Source organism: Atta cephalotes (genome assembly GCF_000143395.1).
Source record: "Atta cephalotes unplaced genomic scaffold scaffold00057, whole genome shotgun sequence".
NCBI classification, from domain to species: domain Eukaryota; kingdom Metazoa; phylum Arthropoda; class Insecta; order Hymenoptera; family Formicidae; genus Atta; species Atta cephalotes.
In genome coordinates, this window is record NW_012130121.1 from 1,206,699 (window position 1) to 1,230,451 (window position 23,753).

At 32.5% G+C, this 23,753-nt stretch overlaps 1 protein-coding gene across 1 annotated transcript in view; it reads right to left on the minus strand.

Annotated features, from left to right (window-relative positions):
* LOC105623429 overlaps window positions 1-23,753 on the minus strand; it is a 247,627-nt gene that overhangs the window by 166,828 nt on the left and 57,046 nt on the right. The window contains 2 exon segments of the mRNA XM_012204820.1: window positions 2,947-2,967; window positions 8,936-8,968. Coding sequence (XP_012060210.1) covers window positions 2,947-2,967; window positions 8,936-8,968 — 54 coding nt within the window.

The window sequence follows — 23,753 nt, forward strand, 5'->3', positions numbered from 1 at the left end:
TATATATATATATATATATATATAAAACCATGGACAAAAAAAATTCTCTTCACCATTATGTGATCGCGATTTGATTTCTTATATGTATGCGAATTTTTTAACGTAACTCTCTACCGTAACTAAAAAAATAGGATAAGCATCAAATATGATATGAAAATATGATATTGCTAACGAAAATACGATATTGCTAACGAAAAATAAAGTGAGAGACGTAAGTCTGACGGAATAAATTGAAGAAGGTGGCAGTAAATCAATACGTTTGGGACAAAATATCAAGAAACATAGAAAACTTTCAGTTTTGCGTCAGTCACAGAAGATCTATGACTTAGAGTATTTAAAAAGTTTTAGCTATTAAATTGTAAACTTTTCTCGAAATATTTAACGTTATGATTCATATATAAAGGCGAATCCCTTTCCTTAATTTCATTTTTTTAATAGTATAATAATTTCATTTCATTAAAAGTATAAATGAGTTTAGAAATAGTTAGTATTTCAAATTCGAAGTACTACAAATGTAATATAATTTGTCTTATTAGTGCAAATTGAACTGCTTAATAACTGCTACTTAATAAGCTTAATGAATTATTAAAATTACAAACAGTTAATTTGTATTTCTTGATTTCTCTAATGATACATTGATAGATTTTATAATAAACGAAGTCCTGTGCGTACGTTTTTTAATTTAAACACAAATTACAGGATAAAATACCAAAAAAATGACGTATTGCAATCCAAAATAATTAAAAAAAAAAAAAGGAAAAATTTTCAAGAACAACAGAATATAATGTACAAAAGGAAAAAAATTCATTCTCGCTTTAGTTACAATCGCTCAATGAAGCGTAGTAGTTGAGCTATTTCTTAAGTGGCGATTAACTAAGAAACTCACTGAAGAAACAGATAACTACGTCAGCATTCTCACGGGTCAATGGCTTTTGAGCTACCTTAACTACGCAGTTTAAGAAGACGCAAAAAAGGATTGGGAAATCGATTTTACTTCCAAGAATAATGATTCCGTTACGTTGTTTCCCTACAAGAGATTATTTACTAAACAAAATGTACAACTAAAAGAATAACGATTTCAGATACTGAAAATTTACCAACAGTATAATAAGTAAAATTGCTAAAAGTATCTTATCATTTCATCAGTTATAAGATTGTATTTTAAAACGTTTAACGGAGCGTATGATAGCATAAAGATTTTAAAGACAGAATGTTGAAAATTTATAAATGGATATTAACATTCTAATGAATAGTTAAAATGTATAATAAAACTTTAGAGGCGAACTGCCGAAAGGTTAAATAAAGTTTCTATAAACATACGTTCGGAAAAATACTCTTCGTGTTATTCTACGATGTCGGGACAAGTCTATTGGCACGCTCAAACAGTTCACAAAGTGACCCTTTGCCAGGAAGCTGTTTTACACATGGGGATTTACTCAACGATGGCTGCAACGAACCGATAAATGAAGAAAGTATTTTTAGAACTGTGCCCTGTACGTAAACACACATAAGAACATTATTTTCGTGGTAGTTGATATTTTCATAAACAATATTAAAAACATTTTTCGATTAATCCTTAGCTCTGCTACTTTAACCCTTCGATACATAATTTCTCACCTTTTCATTACCCTGTTTCACAAGATTCCTGCTAAAAATGTAAAAGTGAAGGTGAGATAAAGGTTCCATTTTTTTACAGCCAAATTAATGTACACTTTTTGTACTTAAAATGAAATAAAGATGTTTCAAATGTAGCGAGAAGAAAAGTTCTAGGCAGTCTAATGCAGCGATAAAAAACAAACCTAAATTATGCAAAGCTACTGTTTGTTGTTCAAAGGATGGAGGCGCTATAAAATAAAAATTTTTTACTGTTGTTTAAAAATTCGATGTAGGTATCTAGATGTTCATGCATTGATAGAAGAGTGAAAAGTGTACTTTTTAACACCGCTGCAACAATTAATACAGATAAACTTTTTATTCTTCGTGCTTGAAAATAATTTCGGTTCAGATTTTTATATTATTTCGGATCGCATAAAAATAAAAAAAATCTTGCAAAAGCTTTAATAACGAATTTTTACAATCATAGAAGTCGGATTGTATTTTACTTATTTTTTTATAGATTTATCTATCAGAATTTACAATCAAAATATCGTGCCTTCAAAGTCCAACATTTTTCTCTTAATTCGTATTTAATATAACTAATGCTAAGGCACGCTAATGTTAGAACTTCTTTCGTTTTAATGAGAGGAATCGATCATAGAGATGCTTGTAAAAACTTTAACAACGAATTTTTACTATTAATAGAAATCGGACTGTATTTTACTTATTTTTTTTATAGATTTAAATTTGTCTATCAGAATTCTCAATGAAAATATTGACTATATTAATGAAGAATTAACTATTGGAACTTTGTTTAGTCTAAAAATTTTCTTTTCAATTCGTATCTATCATAACTGAGTTTCAGCTATGTTAGAATAATCTTCCATCATTTCAATAAGAGGAATTGAAAGGTGTTTGAAAGTGCTTATACTACAAAGAGATAGAACCATTTCTTGTATTAGCATACGATCAGGAAAGAGAGCGACATATCAATAGCATAGAATTGCACAATGTGATTGCTAAACTTCGGTTGCACATCATCGCACCCGAAAAGGGCTGGTTAACGAGGCAGCACACTCAGTGCCAACTGCCGATATCGACAACTCTAAATCCGTTGTGAAATTCCAAAGTACTCGAGACGTTTTCCCTCCCCAAGGTAGTCATGAGACGGCGTTTCAAGCTCTTCCAATCACCACAGCGTGGCGTATCGTTGAGAAGATCGGAAAACGCCTCCCAAGTTTGCTTCAATAGAGTATGTACCGGTCAGCTCAGGGTTTCCGTTCCGTTCAACGAGTACTCGATTCCTCGAACGAGAAAATGGTCTTAAGCTCGACAACGATCACTCTTTACCCTTTTATCTCTCCTTCCTTTCTACGTAAACGGATCACGTAAAAGCGTTCGCTATTGCAATTTGAAATTTAAAGGCCAGAAGTAATTCAACTTTCATTCTCCTGTTAAGCTTTAAATGTTTGCTCACACAAATAAATCATTATTATTAAAACTTACACTGAGAAAAAAATAGTTGCAATTATAATAGTTGCATAATTTAGTTATAATTTACAATCATTTTCGATGCCAAATATATTTTTTTGATAGAACTATAAATATAATTATTATTAACATTGTTATAAACAATAATAATTATAAAAATGGAGCTCCTAATTATTTTACTATGATTTTATTATTGATAATATTATTCTGATTACTTATATCAACAAAAAGTCTATAAAAAAATTAATCTTCATTAATATCTTTATAAAAAATAACGACATAAAAAGTAACAGCTATATACCATTGTTATAACATCCATCAAAGCGGGCGTCATTTTACAATTGCGTGAATGAGAACCAAGCAGTTCGCGTTGAGAGATGCAAGTAGAGGAAAAATAGATGCAATTATAATCGCAATTTTTCTCTCAGTATAACAGTTTTTTAAAAATTCATCTATTTATATTTTGTATCATAAATTTCATCATAAATTTCAGTAAAATAATCGCAATCTCCGGAGAAAATGGATTATTTTTCAAAATCCTGAATAAAGAAGTTTCACTAAAATGATGATATTTTGATTATTTGTAATAAATAATCCACAAAGAAAATGTAATATTTTTGCTAAAAAATAACGTTGTTACAAAGTAACAGTTATATTGTTGTAACATCCGAGAAAGTGGGTCGTTTTATGGCGTCGTTTTATGATTGCGTCAATGAGAACCACGCAGTTCGCGCTGAAAGATGCACCGAGTACATATATAAAGTACATACAATTGAGAGCAACTACCGAGAATGACACGAGTTTTCCGCGCAAATTCTCTCGTAACAAGCTGGAAAATTATTCCCGCTTGCACGTATTGATATTTGCGTGTATATGATATATAAATACATGATGTGACGCTATCGACATCGCTATTAATTACCACCGCATTGTAAAGTTGCAAATTCCATTCCACGACAGAGGTGACAGTAATCCTGGAACGTATGTGTGAAACCAATTGAACGATCCGATTTTCTTCATCATATTACCGGCGTTTTGTATAAACGGATTTTGCATAAATATCTCAGAGAAATATCAGCAATCATGATCACCTTTACAGAAAAGCCATTATAGTAACACTGAAACAGTAACATATCACACTTTAACCAACGATACAATGAAATAATAAATTATAACAAATCTTACTTAAAAAAAAGCAGTAGAGCAGAGAACAGAAGATCGTTGACAAAAAAAAAGGCAAATTGACATTACGTTCTGTTTATGTATTTATAGCAAAAAAAATGCAATAGAAAAATATCACTTTTATAACGTGTTTCCCTAAGTTTCCCTAAGTTTTATTTAAATCAAATAAGTATTACAGTAAAAAAAAGAGAAAAATCTGATTCAAGAAAAGACAAATAAATCGTGTGTTTCATAATTTTGTATTAATGCTTTTCAACTTGAGAAAGTAAATTTAAATAATGTATTATTAGTTAAAAGAAAAGTTTTTGTTACTATACGGCATGGTTATTTTGTAGTAATAACTGTAATAATAAATAGTTTGAAATCAGACGTATGTAGGGTATGAAATATATTGACTGACTCATATTTAAGGGAAACTTAGCAATAATTTGTTTACCGCGCGTGAGAAAGATATCAAAAATATCTCACGGATAATTCACTGATTCGCACGATACCTCAGTCAAATTTATTATAAACGGCACAAAGGAACGGACGGAAGCATGTATCGGACGTCCTGATCTCCAAATGCGGATGTTTGAGGTATTCCAGCACGAGATATTCAGAAGAATCGCGCGTTGCTCCTCGGATGAGCTCGCCCCGAGGAATTCGAGAGCATTCCTCTCTTGACGAGTGATTCGGGCGAGTCGAATAGCATTCTATCAGAGTCGCAGCACGATAAAGGCAAGAGCAACGAAGGAAACTCTCGCCAAGAACGAGAAGTACAAGATCGGCGGAGCGACGAATCCACTGAATGAGCTCTCCGAGGAATCGCGGCTACATTCGACGAGCGAAAACGCCATCCTCTAACCTGGAGTATTAAAGGATATTTTCGCGGCGATAATTATCGCGCTCGTGGTCGCCGACGTCATTGCAAATTACGCGTGAGCGTAACGCGCTACAACACGCTCCCGGGTAATTGGAGACGAAGCTTTCATCGAGTTTAACCTCGTTGCAGCCTAGCTCCGGTCTCTCCTCTCGTCTTCTTCGAGATTCGAGCGATTCGTTACTCTCTCTTTCTCTCTTTTCTCTTCTGTTCAGTTACCACATGCGTGGTAACGAGATCTCGGAATTAACCCGTCCACCGTGAAAGCTAAAGAGGATCTCCTTTCATCTCTTCCTTTTCGCCTCTCCCTTTCTGTCCTTTTTACTCGTTCTATCTAAAAAAAATCTCACTACTTAATTTCGCTTGTCGCCTTGTTCAAATCGCGGGTAGTTGTTCTTCTAACACAAGACATGTACATCTTAAACAAGCAAAGAGATACAAGTGGAAAAGTTGTATGACATGAGCAGACAAATTGACGTAAAGATATCTTTCATGTAGAAATTAACATTTTAACATTTTAACACACCACAAAATTTTCGCTTTATTGTTCTGTTTGGTAACATATGTATTTTATAATTCGAAATATTTGCATTTTACTTCTATATAGATGAAATCAGCGTACAATGGCTTTAATATGCAGTGCGCACTAGTGCGTCCGATCGAATTCACTATTAAAAAAGATGTCCTTTGTAACAGAATTTTAACATGTAAATACTCGTATGAGGATCAATTTAATCTATATTTTCAAGTATTTATATTTTATGTGTATAAACAAAACTTTTATTTTTATTTATAAATAATTATAAACTGCGACATGTTTTAAACATAAAATAATAATTTTCAAATATTAAAATTATAAAAGAAATCCATATTTTTAAAATATATTTCTTTAATATCATATTTTCATTTGTTGCCATCTGGTTCAATTTGACTCCACGTAAGCGAGTTAAGCGTTATACGTGATCGACTATCATACCGTATTTCTATGCCTCTAATACTAGACAAAGTGCAGAACGTTTTTAATTGATTTGATATCCGGATTCGTGTGCGTGTTGCAAAATATTGGAGTATTCTCGCGAGGCAATTTCATACCTCGAGTATGTTGAAATGTTTTGAAAAATGGAAGTTAAACAAAAAACACAAAAGCGTTGCTTTTTGTGATATTAACGAAAAATAATTGAACAGTTGACGCTAGCCATAGATCGGCACAATAGACGATCAGACTTGCGTCAGCTGCACGTCACGCGTTAATTATTTCGCAATTCAGTGTCATCGTTAATAATTCCTCGGCTATGTATTAATTATCACGCGAAGTATGTATTTAATAAAGTGAGAAAATCGACAAGCGAGAATTAATATCATCATGTTCATTAAAAGTGTTTTCCTTAGCGTCAGTCGAGACAATCGAATGCAAATATTTTTATTATATTTATAAAATATTATTGTGAATTTGGATTATGTAATTATAGTAACAAGGTCAATGTAATTCAACTTAACGTTTGATAAAATTTTTATTCTTTAATTAACTGTAATATTTTAATATAAATAAATGAAGAAAGTCATTTGATCAAAAAAGGTCTTGGTATCTAATAATATTTTAGTACAAATCTTATACTTTTCATTTCAAACATTTAAGCCTTTAATTAGACTTCTTTACGTAAAGACGAGACACCTACACAAGAAGATTATCGAACAATAATAATTAAAAAAGACATTTTTTAGACTGAATATTGAATTTCACAGTAAATTGGTTAACTAACTTTAGCTGGTTCTCTCTTCTCAGACCATAAGCTGTACTATTACCTACAAAGAGTAAAAGGGCGTAAAGGATTAAAGAATAAAGTTATTCAATTTAAGCTCGGTTCCATCAATGTCAAAGAATAACTTTAATGTCGAGATTTAAATTGCTGTTTATCTTTTTCTATTTAATTTTCAAAATTAAAAAAAAGAATAAATTGAACAGCGATTAAAGTTAATTATACATTGATGATACCGAGTCTTAACTGTTTAATCAACATTAACTGAACCATCAATATCATTTCATCATGTCTGCGATAATTATAGTCAGATATTACTGAGTCGGAAACTTAATTTTGCATTCTAATTTCGTATTCTAATTTTCGTTACTGTTAAATCAAATAAACTAATTTTAATCACTACCTTGCGAATAATTGAAATACGTGATATTGCATCACTGCCGAGATACATTAAATTAGATGAGAGCACTGGAATGCAGAATTTAGAACCAAATGCGAAAGAGAAAAAGGCAAAACGGTGAGAGCAAAATAAAACTACTTCATTCCGTTTACTGTCCACTCTGTTCCTTTCCTTAGAAATGCTACCATTTCTCTTTTAGTCTTCATGTCCCGTCACGGCCCTTGACGGGCCTGCTTTAAGAGATCGTTAATGTAACGAGTGGAACAAAAGAAGAGACAATAGTCGAGAAAGTAACAGTAAAAAAAATTGCGAGGCATTATAGTTTTTAGTACTAAAAAAATATGAAATTGTAATAATAATAATAACTACATGTAAAAAGATAATTGCCTGTAGGAACTATAAACAAAGTTATAACAAATAGTTCAACGAAGCAACTGCGTAAATTAATTAGAAATATAAATAAACGAAGATCGATTAAAATATAATGGTCTGACCTTTTCAAGATTAATTTATTTTATTTATCTAAAAGGGCAAATATTGCCCAAAATATGCATATAATGTAATATTGTTTTTCAATAGCTAGAAAATATTATAAATACTCTATTTAGAGTATTATTAGATATGTATTAATAATGTTTTAAAAAGATGCCATTTCTATAAGTCAAAAAGATCTATCTATATAATAAAAGATAAAACCAAGATTGAAGAAAAATAACTCGTTACTGTAACGAAATTCTAGTTAAAGCTACTTTTTTCAATAATTATAACTTAATTTCGTGTCTTCATTTATAGCTGTAACTTTACTCACACTAATTTAATAATTACTTTTATAATTACTTCACTTTCTTCAAACTTAGTCAATATATCAAAATGAAGTTAATAAAATCAGCAATTGTTTCTTGTGAATATATATCTTCATCCCTGCACTGAAAAAAAGATTGACTGTTACAGTAAATTAGATAAAATATGGCATAGCATTTTTAATTGGTTACAGTAGCCAATTTTTGATTACGTTAGCCTATCGAAATCCTATATTGACAGATAGGCTAACGCAACCAAAAATTGATTGCTATAGTCAATTAAAAATGCTATATTTTACCATCTAATGTTGCAGCAGTCAATCATTTTTTTTTTAGTGTGATAAAAGCATTATATCATATAAATGTTTGCATTAAGAAATAAGTTTAAGGAAGCTTTTAATATATGTATATACATCTTAGTTTAATTCTGTTTTTATTCCAAGTATATTAATTTATTATAAATAATTTATATATATATATATATATATATATATATATATATAATATATAAATATAGTACATAACAATAACACTAAATGTATAGTACAATCAATAAAATAATTTAGAAATGTTAAAAATATAAGATTTTTGTATTTAAAATAGCAATGCGAAAACATTAACAGAAAAGTAACTGAAAAGACTAATGGCTTCATGACTAACTTTTAACTATCTAGTTACTTTTTGAAAAAAAAAAACTGTAACTATAACTAGTTAGTTTTACAAACTTTTAGTAACTTTCTCAGTCCTGTATAAAACGATTATGAAATATGCGAGTTATTTTCTATAAGGTCCCGGGACATCATACGTTTTTCCTCTTTCGTCCCTCGATGCATTTATCACGATGAACGAGGCGCCGTCCCGCATCTCGGCTCGGGGTATTCTATGAAATTAAAAGCGGCTCGGGAGAGATGAGCGCGACAGTAATTACGGAACGGTTTATTTCTCCCCCTCTCAGCCCTTCCCCTAAATTTAGAGCGAGCCTTTTATAGTATGAGATTTTCATGGCTGGTGACAGACACGTTTGCAAGCGCAACTTCGCCTTCCTCATTCATCGAGACAATTAAAACATGTTGCAGGCGCTATAATACATCTTACAACGATAAACTATGGTCTTCAATGAAGTATTCATTGCAGAAAAAAAAACAATTTTATCTAAAAGATCTAAAAACTTAGCTAACACAGATTTAAAAATAATTTTGTTAAACTATCAAAATAATTACATAGGATGCTCAAACTGGATATTAAAATGTCAAATCAAAACTCTTTAAAATAGTCCTATTTGAGCTCCGGAGCCAAAACGCAAAATTATCGATGTAAAAAATTCAATGTAAGATTTCATGGACTGGTAAAGTGTCAAACGTTCAGACGTATCAACATTTTATGATTTTCGAAATGTTACTCATATTGATTTTTTTGCATCGATAGCTTTGCGTTTTGGCTTCAGAGCTCAAATTCATTAGATCAGGCGTGCTTTGAAGCATTGCTGTCATTATGCTTGAGTTTCCTATATAATTATTTTCCAATCCAATAAGATTATTTTCAGAATTGTCTATAGCTAAATTTTTAGATACTTTATCAAAATCGTTTATGGAAAGAACAATTTCCCAGAATAAGTACATCGCAATAGAAAAATATGGAGAATGACGCCATAAGAAGAAAAGAATACGGGCTACAGATTTGTGGCTACAGATCGCGCCTACTTGTCGAGAAACTTGACACGTGCATTATAATATGCAACGCGATAATTATGTTAGCGGAGACTCACGTGTGGTCAACGTGTGTCTCGGGAGTTTAGCTGCAGTTATGTAATTACAGTTATGCGGAGCGTTAAAGAGATTCAAGTTAGATAATATCGAAGTGGGCTGAGTGCCGGTTACGAAAATACACTTCTCTAGGACGATAGTTGTACATCACTGAGGTGCGGACAGGGTTTCGTTTGATCGTGAACTTCCGGCTTCATCAAGAACAAAGTTGATGTATGGTTGAACTTTCCGTACATCGCGAACATTGCGCGCTCACCTCGTCATTTTGTATCTCATACTGTGCACGATGTAGATACACGATAATATATCACAAGAAAGTACTACATTAATTTATTACATAATAATAAGAAAGAGAGCAGAAATTTTGTGTTGAATTTTCATCATATCCAAATATTAATTTAATATATTACGTTAATTGAATATCTTGTATCTATTAAATTTTGATATTTAATACTTCTTGTTAAAATACCGGTATTTCTGAAAAAATAAAAAAAATAATGAAAATAATGTTTAAAATGTAAATTCTAAAATAAATAATTAAAAGATAAATACACATTAATTTAATATATTATCAATGTTAGTTTTACTAAAGAAATATGTATCCATAATTTGTTTCCAAATTGTATCAAAAAACTACATATTTGTTAATTTTTGTTAATTTACTTAAGTTTTATATGTGTTATCTCTAGTATATTCATTATGTGTCAAGTTAATACAAAAATTTGAGAGGAACAACTTTAGAACATGTAAAATGTGCTAAATTTAACATAAATTTTACAATTGTACACATTTTCATTTTTCATGTAACCTTCATGTAAACTTCTTCGCAATAAATTAAATTAAATTTACTGATTTAAATTTACACAATAATAAATTAAACAACAATAAATTAAATTAAATTTACTGATTTAAATTTACTCTTGATTGCATTAGTTATTGAATTAAATGCCATTAATTATTACCGAAAAAAATCTTTTCGTTAGGAGTGACATTGTTGTGCACTGGATACACGTAATAAATTCGTACATAAGCTCTCTTTTCAGCATGAGGGATTTTGTCGTCGAATCCGTAATAAATTAGCGGACAAGACAAAGAGTTGCATCACCGAGGAATCGAGGGTAATCCGGATCTCTGATTCCGCGGCTGCTTTGAGAGTATATGACTGACAATTTTGTGACGGTAGATAATATCTACCGTGACTATTGACTCGAGATAATCCCGCTCAACGATCTGACACGATGCTCTCACGGCGAGTAATTGGCAATTAATAATCCGACATAACTACTCTCTGCAAAATACGACGAGGGGTGTGCCCTCGTCAACCCTTTACCTAATCAACCGATATCAATAGATGCTTTTACTTTCGTACACTCCTGACTCATATATTTTAACACCCGCATTTAATAATTATGTTCATTAATGTAATTCCGTATCACACCTGAATATTTATGTGAGAAATTGCTTAAGAAAAAGTTAGAAAAGAACGCCCTAATAACAAATTTCTCTCAGAATGTTCACCAGGATATTTTTATAAATTAGTTTAGCACATCATGGTATGATGTTTATAAAAAGGGTGAAGAATATATCAAACAGAATTTGCTAAGGTATACAACGGTGACAAAGGGCTCAGAGTGTTCGATCATTTTACTATCAGTGAGAAACGGCCCTTAACCCCGATCCGCTCCAGCATTGGCGTTATCTTCACTTTGTTGGATGGATAGACAGAGTAGCGAGCATTTCTAGAGCATGAACGTTTAAAGCGGTTATTCCACTTCTCCGCGAACACGTTGACGGGTCAAGGGCAATCGCAAAGCGATGCATCCCTCAGCAGCGTTTATTTTTATTCTTGAGATAGATAGAGAAAGGTACTTCAGAATTAAACGGAAAGCGGATATATATTGCGCTTCGTGAAATTTAAAGTCAATTTTCTTCAGCCCAAACGTTGAGAGAGTAAGATAGAGAAAAAAAGAAAAAGAGAAAGAGAGAAAGAGAATTATCATTTTTAGTTTTAATGTTTAATACTCAAATAATTCTAAGTTTTCTATTAAAAATCAATTGTATGATAAATCAGTATAATAATTTCATCGTTTATTTACACCTTCGAATAACGTTCAACTTAAAAAAATTAAACGCGCATCTTATTTGTTGTAATTTAAATTTAAATAAATAAATTATTATTATGTGAATTTTATTTACAAACAATTTAAATTTAGTAAATAATTATAATCTGTAAAAAAATAATCGCGTAGTAGGGGAGATTGGATGATTAGCGTTCGAGCAATGTAAATTTACTCGTGCAGCCTACGTTCGATTAACTATCATTGCGATAGATTATCGGGGTCAGTTATAAAGCTTTTTTTGCTGCACGATCGCCCTCATGTTCTACCTTTTATAAGAACCGATCATAATGATGCAAATTTGCAGCAAAAAGCGTCGCTGAACGATAACTCACAGAGTACCTGATCATCGAAGCAAAGTTGAAAAGTACATCTCTCTATGAAATTAGCATCCCATTTTCAGAACTTGCGTATACCTAATTAATAATGTCCTGACATTTTCTCAAAATTCCTATTACATTTTTAAAAAAGTGTTAACGATTAAAAATGGAAGTCCTGTGAAATGGAAGTTGAAAGGCTATCAAATTCACATTCGCGCGTAGCACAAAATTCACAACTTTATCGTTTCAATCAGGAATTTTTTTCAATATAAAAATTCTAAAAAAATTCTTTTAAATTAATTTATAAAAACTTAAAAAATATTTCCACTCGTAAAAAATTATTTCTGTTCGATCAACTTTAATGTTATTAATCCAATCTTATAGTTGAGAGTTGTGTTTTCAAAGCCTTCGACCCTTCCCCCCCCCCTCGTAATTAAAAATTTATTTAAAATTACATAGAAAATATTATTAAGCATCAAGATAACCTTGATTGTATTTGATTTCTTTACTCATTTCATTTATTTCTATTTCGTTCTTTTTCACTTTTTTATTGTTTTAAGCTATTAATTGCTAAAATCTTTTTAACACGAAAACTCTCTGAAATTCTCTTTGGATACCGGAACTCTATCAATTAATATCAAAATTTAAAAAATGGAATATTAACTTTAGCCGTGAAAAGTACTCAAGTTCCATAATTCATGAGTCAACTTCGTCGAATTGCTCATCTTGAAATATTTGCATGATAATTTTACGAAAAGAATGCGCGAAAGAAGTTTTCAGGAAATGTTACACCAAGCACATACATTTTTGCGATAGCAACTCGAAATAGTAGATATGAATTTTTATCGCCAAATAGCATTAAACGAAGATTCATTGCTTCACATTCAGACAAAGTATTTCTTTGAATAAAGAAGCAAATGTAATATAAAACTCAATATCGTTCTTTAATCCAATATTAAAAAAAACGAATCATGTAGCTAGAAAAGCTACATAACATTAATATTGACTAAAATGTCGAATTTATGAAAGCATATACGTGATCTAAAGATATCTCATTCTTTAAAAATCGTAGAAAAGTAACAACTTATCAATAAAAGTAGCACGCCATTTTAGATTCTTTTGTAATTATACAGTCAAAGATATTATATATTAATCTTTGTTAAAATTTTTATATTAATTTTTATATATTCGAGATTAATTTAATATAATATGATTATTATATATGAATATTTTGTCTTAAATTAATATGTAGTATTTGTTAGTGTTAAAATAACATAATTTATGAGTAAGTAGACAAATAATGTACAATAATTAAAACAATATATTTTGAAATGTAAATTACAAGATAAATGAATAAAATGTATGTAATAAATAAATAAAATATTGAATTAATATATTATAAATGTTAATTTTAAAGAAATATGTTTCCAAATTAGGTCAATATTACAGCTTTGTGTTAATTTTTTATATAATATTTATATAATATTTATGTTACTTTCTAATATATTCCTTTTGTATTAAATTAACATAAAAATTTGATGAACTATTTAAGATAAACTGCAAAATGTATTAAAAATAACCAAAATTTTCCAATTGTACAACCAAAACATTCATTTTAGGTCTTCAATCACAGTTCCATAGCTTCGTTTTATGAGAAACCAAAATGGGAACGTGCAAACATCATCGTTCAACAAACATCATCGTTCAACAAACATTTCGCATTCAAAGAAGAATCTCTATACAAGAGTTACGATTGTTCTCGGTTCGCATCGCGATTTCCGCCTAACGATGCTGCGATATCTTTTTTAAAAACGCGGTCACCTCGATTATTCAGCGAGTAATCAAATTAACGCGATTAACTAGAGCGCAGAGACTAGCTAGCGTTCGCTGGTTTATACCCTCGTGAATACGCCTCCGGCAGGTCAAGGACGTTTAGCGGAACTGAGAGAAAAAAACGTGAGAAAGAGAGAGAAAACGGAAAAGAGAAAAAAAGAGTCAAGGCACTCAGGGCTTTAAAAATTCACGCATGACCTCGCACGTTGTCTAGAACGCATATTTCCTGGCGAAGACGCTTAAGTGCGATCTGCTCTCATCCGCATACATCAATTTCCTGCGTGCACTCAAGTCATTTCCGTCGCGGACGACGTCATTAAGAAAATTGGCAAGCTAGTTCGCGATTTTATGAACGATTCGCGCCTTCCGTCGCGACAGCGAGATAGTTACACCGGAATTGACACTGATAACGCGTCTCGCCGATAGAAGTCCGTGTCAAATCTTCGCAGTCATCTGTCGTTATTATAGACCAACTGTTGCACACTATCTCGGTTCGTGTAATCGAGCAGCGTCTGCAGTCTTCTAGATAATTTGTGATGCAATTAGTAGATATTGCCTTTAATCAGCTTCTATAATAAGATATATTTTCTCAGATCGCGTTAGTGTTGACTTCGCATATTAGTGTTGTAATACTCACGTAAAAGTGAGTGTCAGAAAAGAGATCTGATATAGACAATCTTACAGAAGTTTGATCGGAGCCTCGTTACCTGTTAAAGTAAAGTAAATCCTCTTAACTCTCTGCATTACCACCCTCCTCCCAGTTCAATCCCGGTAATGTATATTCTTTGCGTGCGCAGAAAGATATTATTGCCGATGAATGTTTTAACTTAAAGTTAGACAAGTCTTTGGATACATTCAACAATTGAAATAAAAGAGGAAATGAGAACATTAGCCGGGTGTCCGAAGAAACAAAATGTACAGAAAACTCGGAATCGTTGAAACGAGAATGATATAATAGCGCGCATTATCAGTAAAACAACTGACTAAACAGAATAAATCAGTGGAAGACCAAAGTAGTGGGTTAAAAACCTGTTTGTGATTGCATATCATCCAATCGTGTTTTCAATATATGTGTGCAATATTAATAGTTAAGACCTCTAAAACGCTCTTTAATGTTTCTTCTACCAATGTAGATTAACTTTAATCTCGTTTAATTTATTCTGTCTTTATATAATTCTCAAACTATAAAATAAATAAACTATAGATAAAATAAATAAACTATAAAAATAAATTAAACTGAGTTAAAGTTAATTTATATTGATAGAAACAAATATAAGACGAGTTATTTGTTAAATCCTTGACAATCATAGACCTGTAACAATGTATCATTGAACACAAGAAATTATTATAATAAATATATATATATAGATCGAACATTAATTACTAATTATGCATTGTATGTATTGCAGTTCAAATCAATTAACTTTAAGTTATCTTAATTATGTTGCAATTATTGTTCATAAGAAAAGTGAAAAAGTAAAAAAGAAAAGTAAAAAATACACATATCGTAAAAAAGCTTTAAAATATTGCAAGAAAGATTTATATATATATTTCCAAAATATCACAATAAAAAGAACACGTTATGATAATCGTTCATAAATATTCATGCCCGATGGATTTATAATTTCCTACACAATAGAAAGGAAGATAACAATTATTGGCAGATAAATTTAAATTTTAAACAAACAGTCGCAAATTACGAACATTCATCTGTTCTATAAATTATCGGTACATATGATCGATAATTCAAAACTTTTATTAATTCGGACTAGGCTAATATATTTAAAGCATGTAAAAATATAAGCTCTTATATTTCTATCGTGAAATTGTTGATACATGTAAGTATTTGACATTATCGCATTTTTTGATCATCAATATTTAAAGACGCACGTAAAAAAAATCAGTGCATTTATAGGATTTCACGGAATTAACGACTCCGTCGTAAAATCATACGCTTATCTTCGGTACTCTCGCAAAAGAACCATCCGTGAATTATCAATTGGTTATAATGCCTAGTACGATTGTCCATTCTATTGCGCCCGACCGATCAACCAATCTGAAAGAAATCGCATAAAAACATTTCGCAGTTGGAGCCAAACGATCCCGGCTAATGGCGGAATTTTGCTCGATCGTTAGTAATAGATGTAAAATAAAAATATACGCTGATATTCGAATAATGGATAAGCAATGTTCCTTATCGTCATAAGAATTAGCAACCTGTTTAGCAAAATCTTTTCTCATTAGAGAAAATGAGATAACGCTTATACCAGACCTGTTTTTGCATAATTATCGTCGGCAATTTTAAAAAAGAGAAACATAGTCCTATCAATAGTCGATGGTAATCTCGCTGATAATGATTATAAAATTATATTCTCTAATTATTTCTCTCATATTCTCTAATTATATTCTCTAATTATAAACTCAAGTTCTTTTAATTTAGGTTGTCAATCATTGATAAATTACCTTGATCTACAAATCTTTCCCCAAGAGTAAAGAATTTTTTCTTTAACGCATTAACGATTGAAGTTAGTCGAAATACAATAGTAAGCTTTAAGCCGTAAGAAGTCAATCAATCATAATCAATTATTCTCCTCACATTCGACTGTAATTGACCAATATTTTACGGCTTAAAGCTTATACTGTTGTATTTCGGGACTTACTAATAATTGGAGTGTCCAATGATCTTCATCAATCATAAAAGATTTTATTTAATTTAAAGATAATAACTTAAAGCTTCGAGTATAAATTCAATAATTCTAATCTCCTGATAATCATGATCAGACATCCCACAATCCTTCTTAGATATAAGGAGCTTTTCGCTAACAGTCGACGCTCATAATCGGAATTGTAAGCGGTCATCATAAGATAAAACTTCATTAATACTAACTATCATTAAATTCATTATAATTCTCATATTATCATGAGTGAATTTATATTATCCAGTAATCTTCATCCTTCGTATGAAATATATTGTACGATCAACGATCGTAACCTAATAATGTACGAAAAAAGACTCGTTCACTTCGCAGCAGCCGTCAAATCTCGCGCACTCCGAATTTCCCGGCATCAACCTCGACGATGGTATTACCACCCTCATGAAAAATCGCGAGTCTCTCGCTCCTGATTCATTCCCATCAACCAGATGTCCGTGACGTACCGTTGCGCTGTCGCATATACACACTTCACAGCAGCAACGTGGATAACGAAATCCCGCGCACACACCAAACGCAGCCGCCGTCGTCGTTGTCGTCGTCGTCGTCGCCGGGACGACCGGCGTTATCGTCGTTAATCGTAAAGCGATTCTCGACGTTTGAAGCAACGGCGCGCCGTCATTCCCGAAGCCGCGCACTCTCCTGATGCCACATCAAAGAAAGGATCGGAAATCAGGACCCGGTGCAGCCTGCGATGCGGTCTGATGTTTGCGGTGCGGTTGCGTCGCGAAGTTACGCCAACGCCAGGGCCGACTCGGCGTCCGCGTGCACACTGACATCGCCGTTGCTCTGAAGCCGCTTCCTCCTCGTCCTCCTCCACCTCCTCCCGCGCGATACCCACCCTCTCTCTTTCGCACTCTACGCGCACAGTCCTCCTACACCACCCGCTCCCACCGCATCTCCTGCTCTCACCCCTGTCTCCTCTTGCCATCCCCTGTTCCCTCTTCCGTTCTCCATCTCTTTCCGTCCCAACGGGTCCCATCGCCCTTCTGCTACCTCCGCTCTCCCCGGCACTCAAGTTCTATATATATATACTATATCACTCCTTTCCTGCTTCTCGCTCCGTACCATGTGGACTTGTGCAACATTCTCCTCCTTTCCTCCCTTTACCTCTTTCTCCATCTATACTCCGTCGGATTACGTAGCTCTCACTCTCCGTTCTTGGATCCCATCTGAGAACTACCTACGTCCCCTTGCACCCGTTTTTCTCATCGTTCTCTCTTCTCGCTTACGTTATCAAGTTTTGTCTCCGTGCCTTCGTGTCCCAACTGCCTCTTTCCGGTTTGTCGAAATTTATTCTTACCCTCTATTCCTTTCTTGCTTTATCCTATCACGGTCTATTTCTGCACTCAAGCTTCTTTCTATCTGTCAGCGCGTCTATCGTTTCGTCTCGCCATCTCGCTATCTTCTTGTTATTTTATCATTCATAATTTTGCATTTCAACGTGTTGATTATCTTATAAAAGGGAAAAAATAATTTTCTCATTAAATTTTATTTTAATTAATTATAATATCATGTTTCTTTCATTATTTAATTATTATGATCAAAATTCTGTTTATTTGTAGAGAAACTGATGCAAATCTCGTTGTATATAATAGCTTTCGTTCCATTCCATATTTTTATTTCGAAAGATAATAAAAAATTGGAACTATATGAACTAGAGTTTCGGGATTGCTTCCAAAATTGTTGAAACTATTCGGAAATTTTTTTCGAGTTAAACAAATTCAGTAAACATGTTCAAGTGACAACACACAACAACAGCATTAAAAGTTCAAAATTTCGTGACTATAACTATTCATGGAATTACAAACACGTAATTAACATGCAAATCTTGAAAAAAGATATCCATGCTATTGTATGTTAATCGTAAAGGGAGACAGTAATTCGAAGTATCGTATTAAAACGCGATCAAGCGTTTAAACTGGCGCATTTTCAAATCAGTGCGTCTGCAGACTTTCAAATCAAATGTAAATTAAAGTTTTTATTTAATATCGTACAGTAATTGGAACGTTTGTATTAAATTTAATACATTTACATGTCGTAAAGAATCCATTCAAATTTTTATATTAATTTAGCACAAGATGAATATGTTAGAAACACAAACATTATGCAAAAAAAATAATACAAAATACGTAAAATGACATAATTTGTAAGCAAGCTATAAAAGCATTTTTCAGTAAAATTAAAATGACATTAAATCAATAATTATTTTATTTATTTATTCTTATTCATAAATTATTATTTTGGTACGAAGAAATGTTGAATATTCATTTAATATAAAATATTCAAATAGCATAATCACATTGTGTTTAATTAACACTCGGATATGTTATTCAACATAAAATTTTCGCAAGATCTTGAATGAATCAATTTTAACATAAATCTTTTTTTTACTATATAAAATAGATTGTATCAATTATAATTCTATATATCAATCGATTTATAAAAATATAACGTTTAAAAAATATATTACGGTATTCATTAAATAAAAATTTTTTAATTGAGTAAAATTCCAAATTTTAGAGAGAATTTCACGTTATTTGCTGATTCTAGTAAATAAATTAAAAAATGAACTACGAAGTTTTCTTGCGAACAAAACTTTATCTCATTATCGATAAAGGATGGAGATTCGCGTAAGTTTTCTCAGCTGCAATGTCTCGATGGAATGCGTTGGCTCCTTTTTACGTGTATGTTGTTTAATTTAAACAAAACCTCCCGTCAATCTACTCTGCCATTGACGTTGACAGGAAAAACATCGCGTTTCAGACCATCTGAAACGAGATGACACGTCACGAGACTTCACAATAAACTTCCGCATACTGCAACGTGAAGATTTTACTGTTTCATCTCACCCTCGTAAATTCCTTGTCAACAATTTTTTTATTGTTAATTTTTTACTGTCAATTCCGTTCAGTAATTGTTTTAAATTTTAAATCGCATTAAAAAAAATTTTCCACCGATTGGTTCAGCGAACAATTTATCTGAATTTCATTTGCATGCTCGCATTATAACGCGCGTTTTCCGCGGCGCCGAGTGAATGATCGGATAGCGCAGAGTACGCGAGTGTCCAACAATGAATTCATATTTCACTACACGATTTTCGCGTTACGATCATCGCAGCGGCGGCATTCTCACAGTATTGCGGCGGGTCGGGAATGCGCGATTCCCATTGCTCTCTCAGTATTGCATTGTGTCGCGCAAACCGGCTTGCCAAAATCCTCACTTCCTGAACGCGGATTAATCCCGTTTCTCACACAGGAGCGTCTTCCTTCCTGTCTCGTGGACCAAGCTCCACTGTCTGCGCTTCGCCACGGATCCCCTCCTTATGCATTCAGCACTTCGAGTGGCGTATAGTCTAAGCATCTCTCTGTACGTCGCTATACGTCTGCTTCTGTCTCCATCCATGATCCATATCCCGTCTTCGTTTCGGTTCGCAACTCTCGTGAGTGAAACTCAAAGTCTAGCGGAAGTGACCGCGACTGTTCACTTCCTTGTCGAAAGACCGACGTGGATTGATCGATCACCAACAGATCTTGAATCGAGAGCTTGAGTCGACTTGTTTGTTGTCAAGTTGATAAAGAAAATTACTGAAAGTTCATGCAACATATGTCTGATTTTTCTTAACGAGCAGCGACGTCTTTCGATGATACTTTGATCGAATTAACGCTTAGTTTTTCGCGTTTTCTTAAAAAAGTTTTTACGTCAAAAAGTGAAGGCATTATTGAATTTTACAAGAATTACCTTTTCACGTCTGCTGAATGTAAAAATTTCCTGAACCAAGACAGGAATAACTTATAAAATTGATATCAGAAACATATAATATAGCATATTTTACATAGAAATTGGAAACTTTTAATTTATTTAAACTTTTTTCAATCACAGTCATTACCACTTACCAATTATTTGCTTCAAAAAGAATTTCTATTTTAAGGAGATAGATTTCTATCACATCAATTTTAGCGAGAACCCGTCGAAATAAATGACTCACTTAATTCTCGGTAAGTTCTCTGCTTTGCTTTCATTCCAATCCGTGAAGAATGTGAAAATGCCATGCGTTCAATAATACACGAAAACGATACTGTTCCCTGCTCGAAAGCATAACAATCAAAATGATGATTACTGCATTGTCTTCGCAGTACATACACAACAAAGGAAATGGGGATAAATGAATAGTAGGTAGTGCAACGTTTATTGCATAATCATTGTCGTATGGGGTATAGCGCGATAAGACAATGTCGCCAACAATAGCGGGGTTTTCTCCTTCGATCCTCCTCCTCAGTCGAGTTACTCGTATGCTCCAAAGTAAAATACGCAGGTGTACACGGAAGATGTATGCGAGAGAGGGAAATAAAGAAGGGCTATCAGAGAGAAAAAAGACTTCAGTACGTGGCGGATCCCCTGATGCACTCGCGGACTACCTGTTCCGACGTACTCGACGCGTATAACGCATGGAAATACGTGCCGCAATCCTCGTCGCACGTTATGGGACGACGAGGGAGGAAGCCCTTAAAAATCTTTCCGTGCGTCACGAACGACTAGGATTTCAAGATATCCTGACGCTGACAACCAGTGCGATCGGCATCGGTTCCCGCGCGCTTCCCCGATGTCATTGCACCTTTGCGTCGTCATTCGTGTTCTACGATCAACGGAGCGGATTTAATACCTTTTAGATTTCTTTAACAGAGGGACTTTGAGCAGAAATACGAATAAACGTATCAAATAACGAATAACGCGCAATGAAAGGAATAATATAAAAGGAACTTCTGCATGGATATGGATACGGGATTGATGTAACGATCAATGTTATTACGCAGTATGAGATTTCAAATTATATTATATCATTAGTATTATATCATTAATATCATATAGTAGATATTTTTCTGATATAACATATGATATAACATTATTGATGTAATATTAATAATGTAATATTATTGATATAATATAATATTTCAGCAAAATCGTTTCCTTCTGCACATATATAAAATTTGTAGTTATTAACATCTTCATATAATTACTACTATTACACTAAAAAAATTTAGTTATCTTTATTTCTTTCGTTGGAGAATGTATGTATTTAAATAAAAAATATGTTTAACTTAAATGCATATATTGTTCCTCATATTGTTCATCAAAATAAATAAAAACAAACTAAATCAATTTAGTTCAAATGAACAATTTTTTCACAGTGTATAAATACGCTTTTCTCTGAATGTATCTGTCATATTCGACACTCATTGTTAACATTAAAACTATCAATGATTAATTTCCACTATTTAAATAAATATGTATCAAATTTATCAACTAAAGATTATATAGTGGATTAATTTGTAAAAATAAAGAAAATAAATTTTAAAATTAAAGTGATGGGAAAAGCATATTTATATATTTGTACATTCCTACAAAAACTTTCATATTTTGGCATGTCAAAAGAGTTTACTATAGATTGCAAATTGTGAATAAGAAAAATATAAGTCTGTTACGTTGTAGATTAGCTCATTATGAAAATTTCAAAAGCTTGAACTGTTATAAATTTGAGCAATTAAAAAAATATTTTATTTTAACTGCTTCGGTAGTTCTAGTAAACATTGTTAACAGTGAGTATTAATGGTGAGTAAATAACGAACAAAAGAGCAGAGCAAATGTGTAGAAAATCTAAATCGCCGTGTATTTCTTCAAGCCAATTAGTAGCCGTTTCATTTTTCACGTCCCGAAAAAGAATTACAGTCATATAAAAAGACATATTAAGTTCTAAGATATAATATAATCCGCCTAATTGTAGAATTTACATGTTCTTAATGAGAGGAAACTCATAACTCATACTCGCATAGGTTTATATTTATCGTATCCTCCACTTCATGCTTGCTTCTGTAAAAAAGCATTTCTCAAAAAATTTGAAAACGCAAAACGTCGAGAAAACATAAACGATTAAAAACACGAATCAAGTTTTACGCGCTTTCTGCATCTTCGCCGTCGTTCATATCTCCTTTTAATTTTTCTTTCATCTTTCACTCGTTAAATTCATTTTCTCCAGGATTCCTTTGGTACAGTCGATGGACTTCGCTGGCTGCAGCTTTTAATTGCGGCCTCGCACCTAATCGGTATTATGCCACTTCCATGAACAAGCTTTTTGCGAGAACTCATAATCAACCACTCTCTTCTTTGTCGATTTCCTTCAATGATTCATTTCGAAGGAGCCATTCTTGGAGAATCTGGCAGAGGTCAAAGGACGAGAAAGACCCGGCTGTTCGTAAACCAAAGCTACGCTGGCAACGATTCAAGTTTGGTCTCGATATCTCGGCATCTGCCCTGAGCGCCCACGATTACAAGATTGACGTTCCTCTCTAGCAGGATTCGTGTCCAAGCCGGATGACTGAAAGCGAGTCAATCACGTCCATAGGATCGCGAGAATATTGAAGGATCGTCGAAATTTGTTTTTATTTCATTATAAGAGTCGTAAAACATACGCTAAGTAAACAATCGTATTATCCTTATTCTTTAAATAAATATATTCGCGATAAATATTGACGCAACATATTTCTCCATAAGAAAAAATACACACAAATTACGAGTAATATTTTTCTTAATTTATCACTCTTGGTTTTATTTGAAAAATTGTTTAATAGACGTTAATAAATGATAATATATTTATATTCATATTTCGACAATATTCTTTAAATAAATGTTTCATGATAGGCGCCACATAATACTTTTAATAATAATAAAAATAGGTTACCGTTCACATAATATTTTCTTGATTTATCACGTTTGATTTATCATTTTATTTAGAAAACCGTTTAATGTATAAAATTGACGTTCATTAATGCGATAATACCGTTTATATTCCGACATTATTTTTTAAGTAAATATTTCACAACTGGTATAACATGATATTTCTTAAAACAAAATAGGTATCCGTCC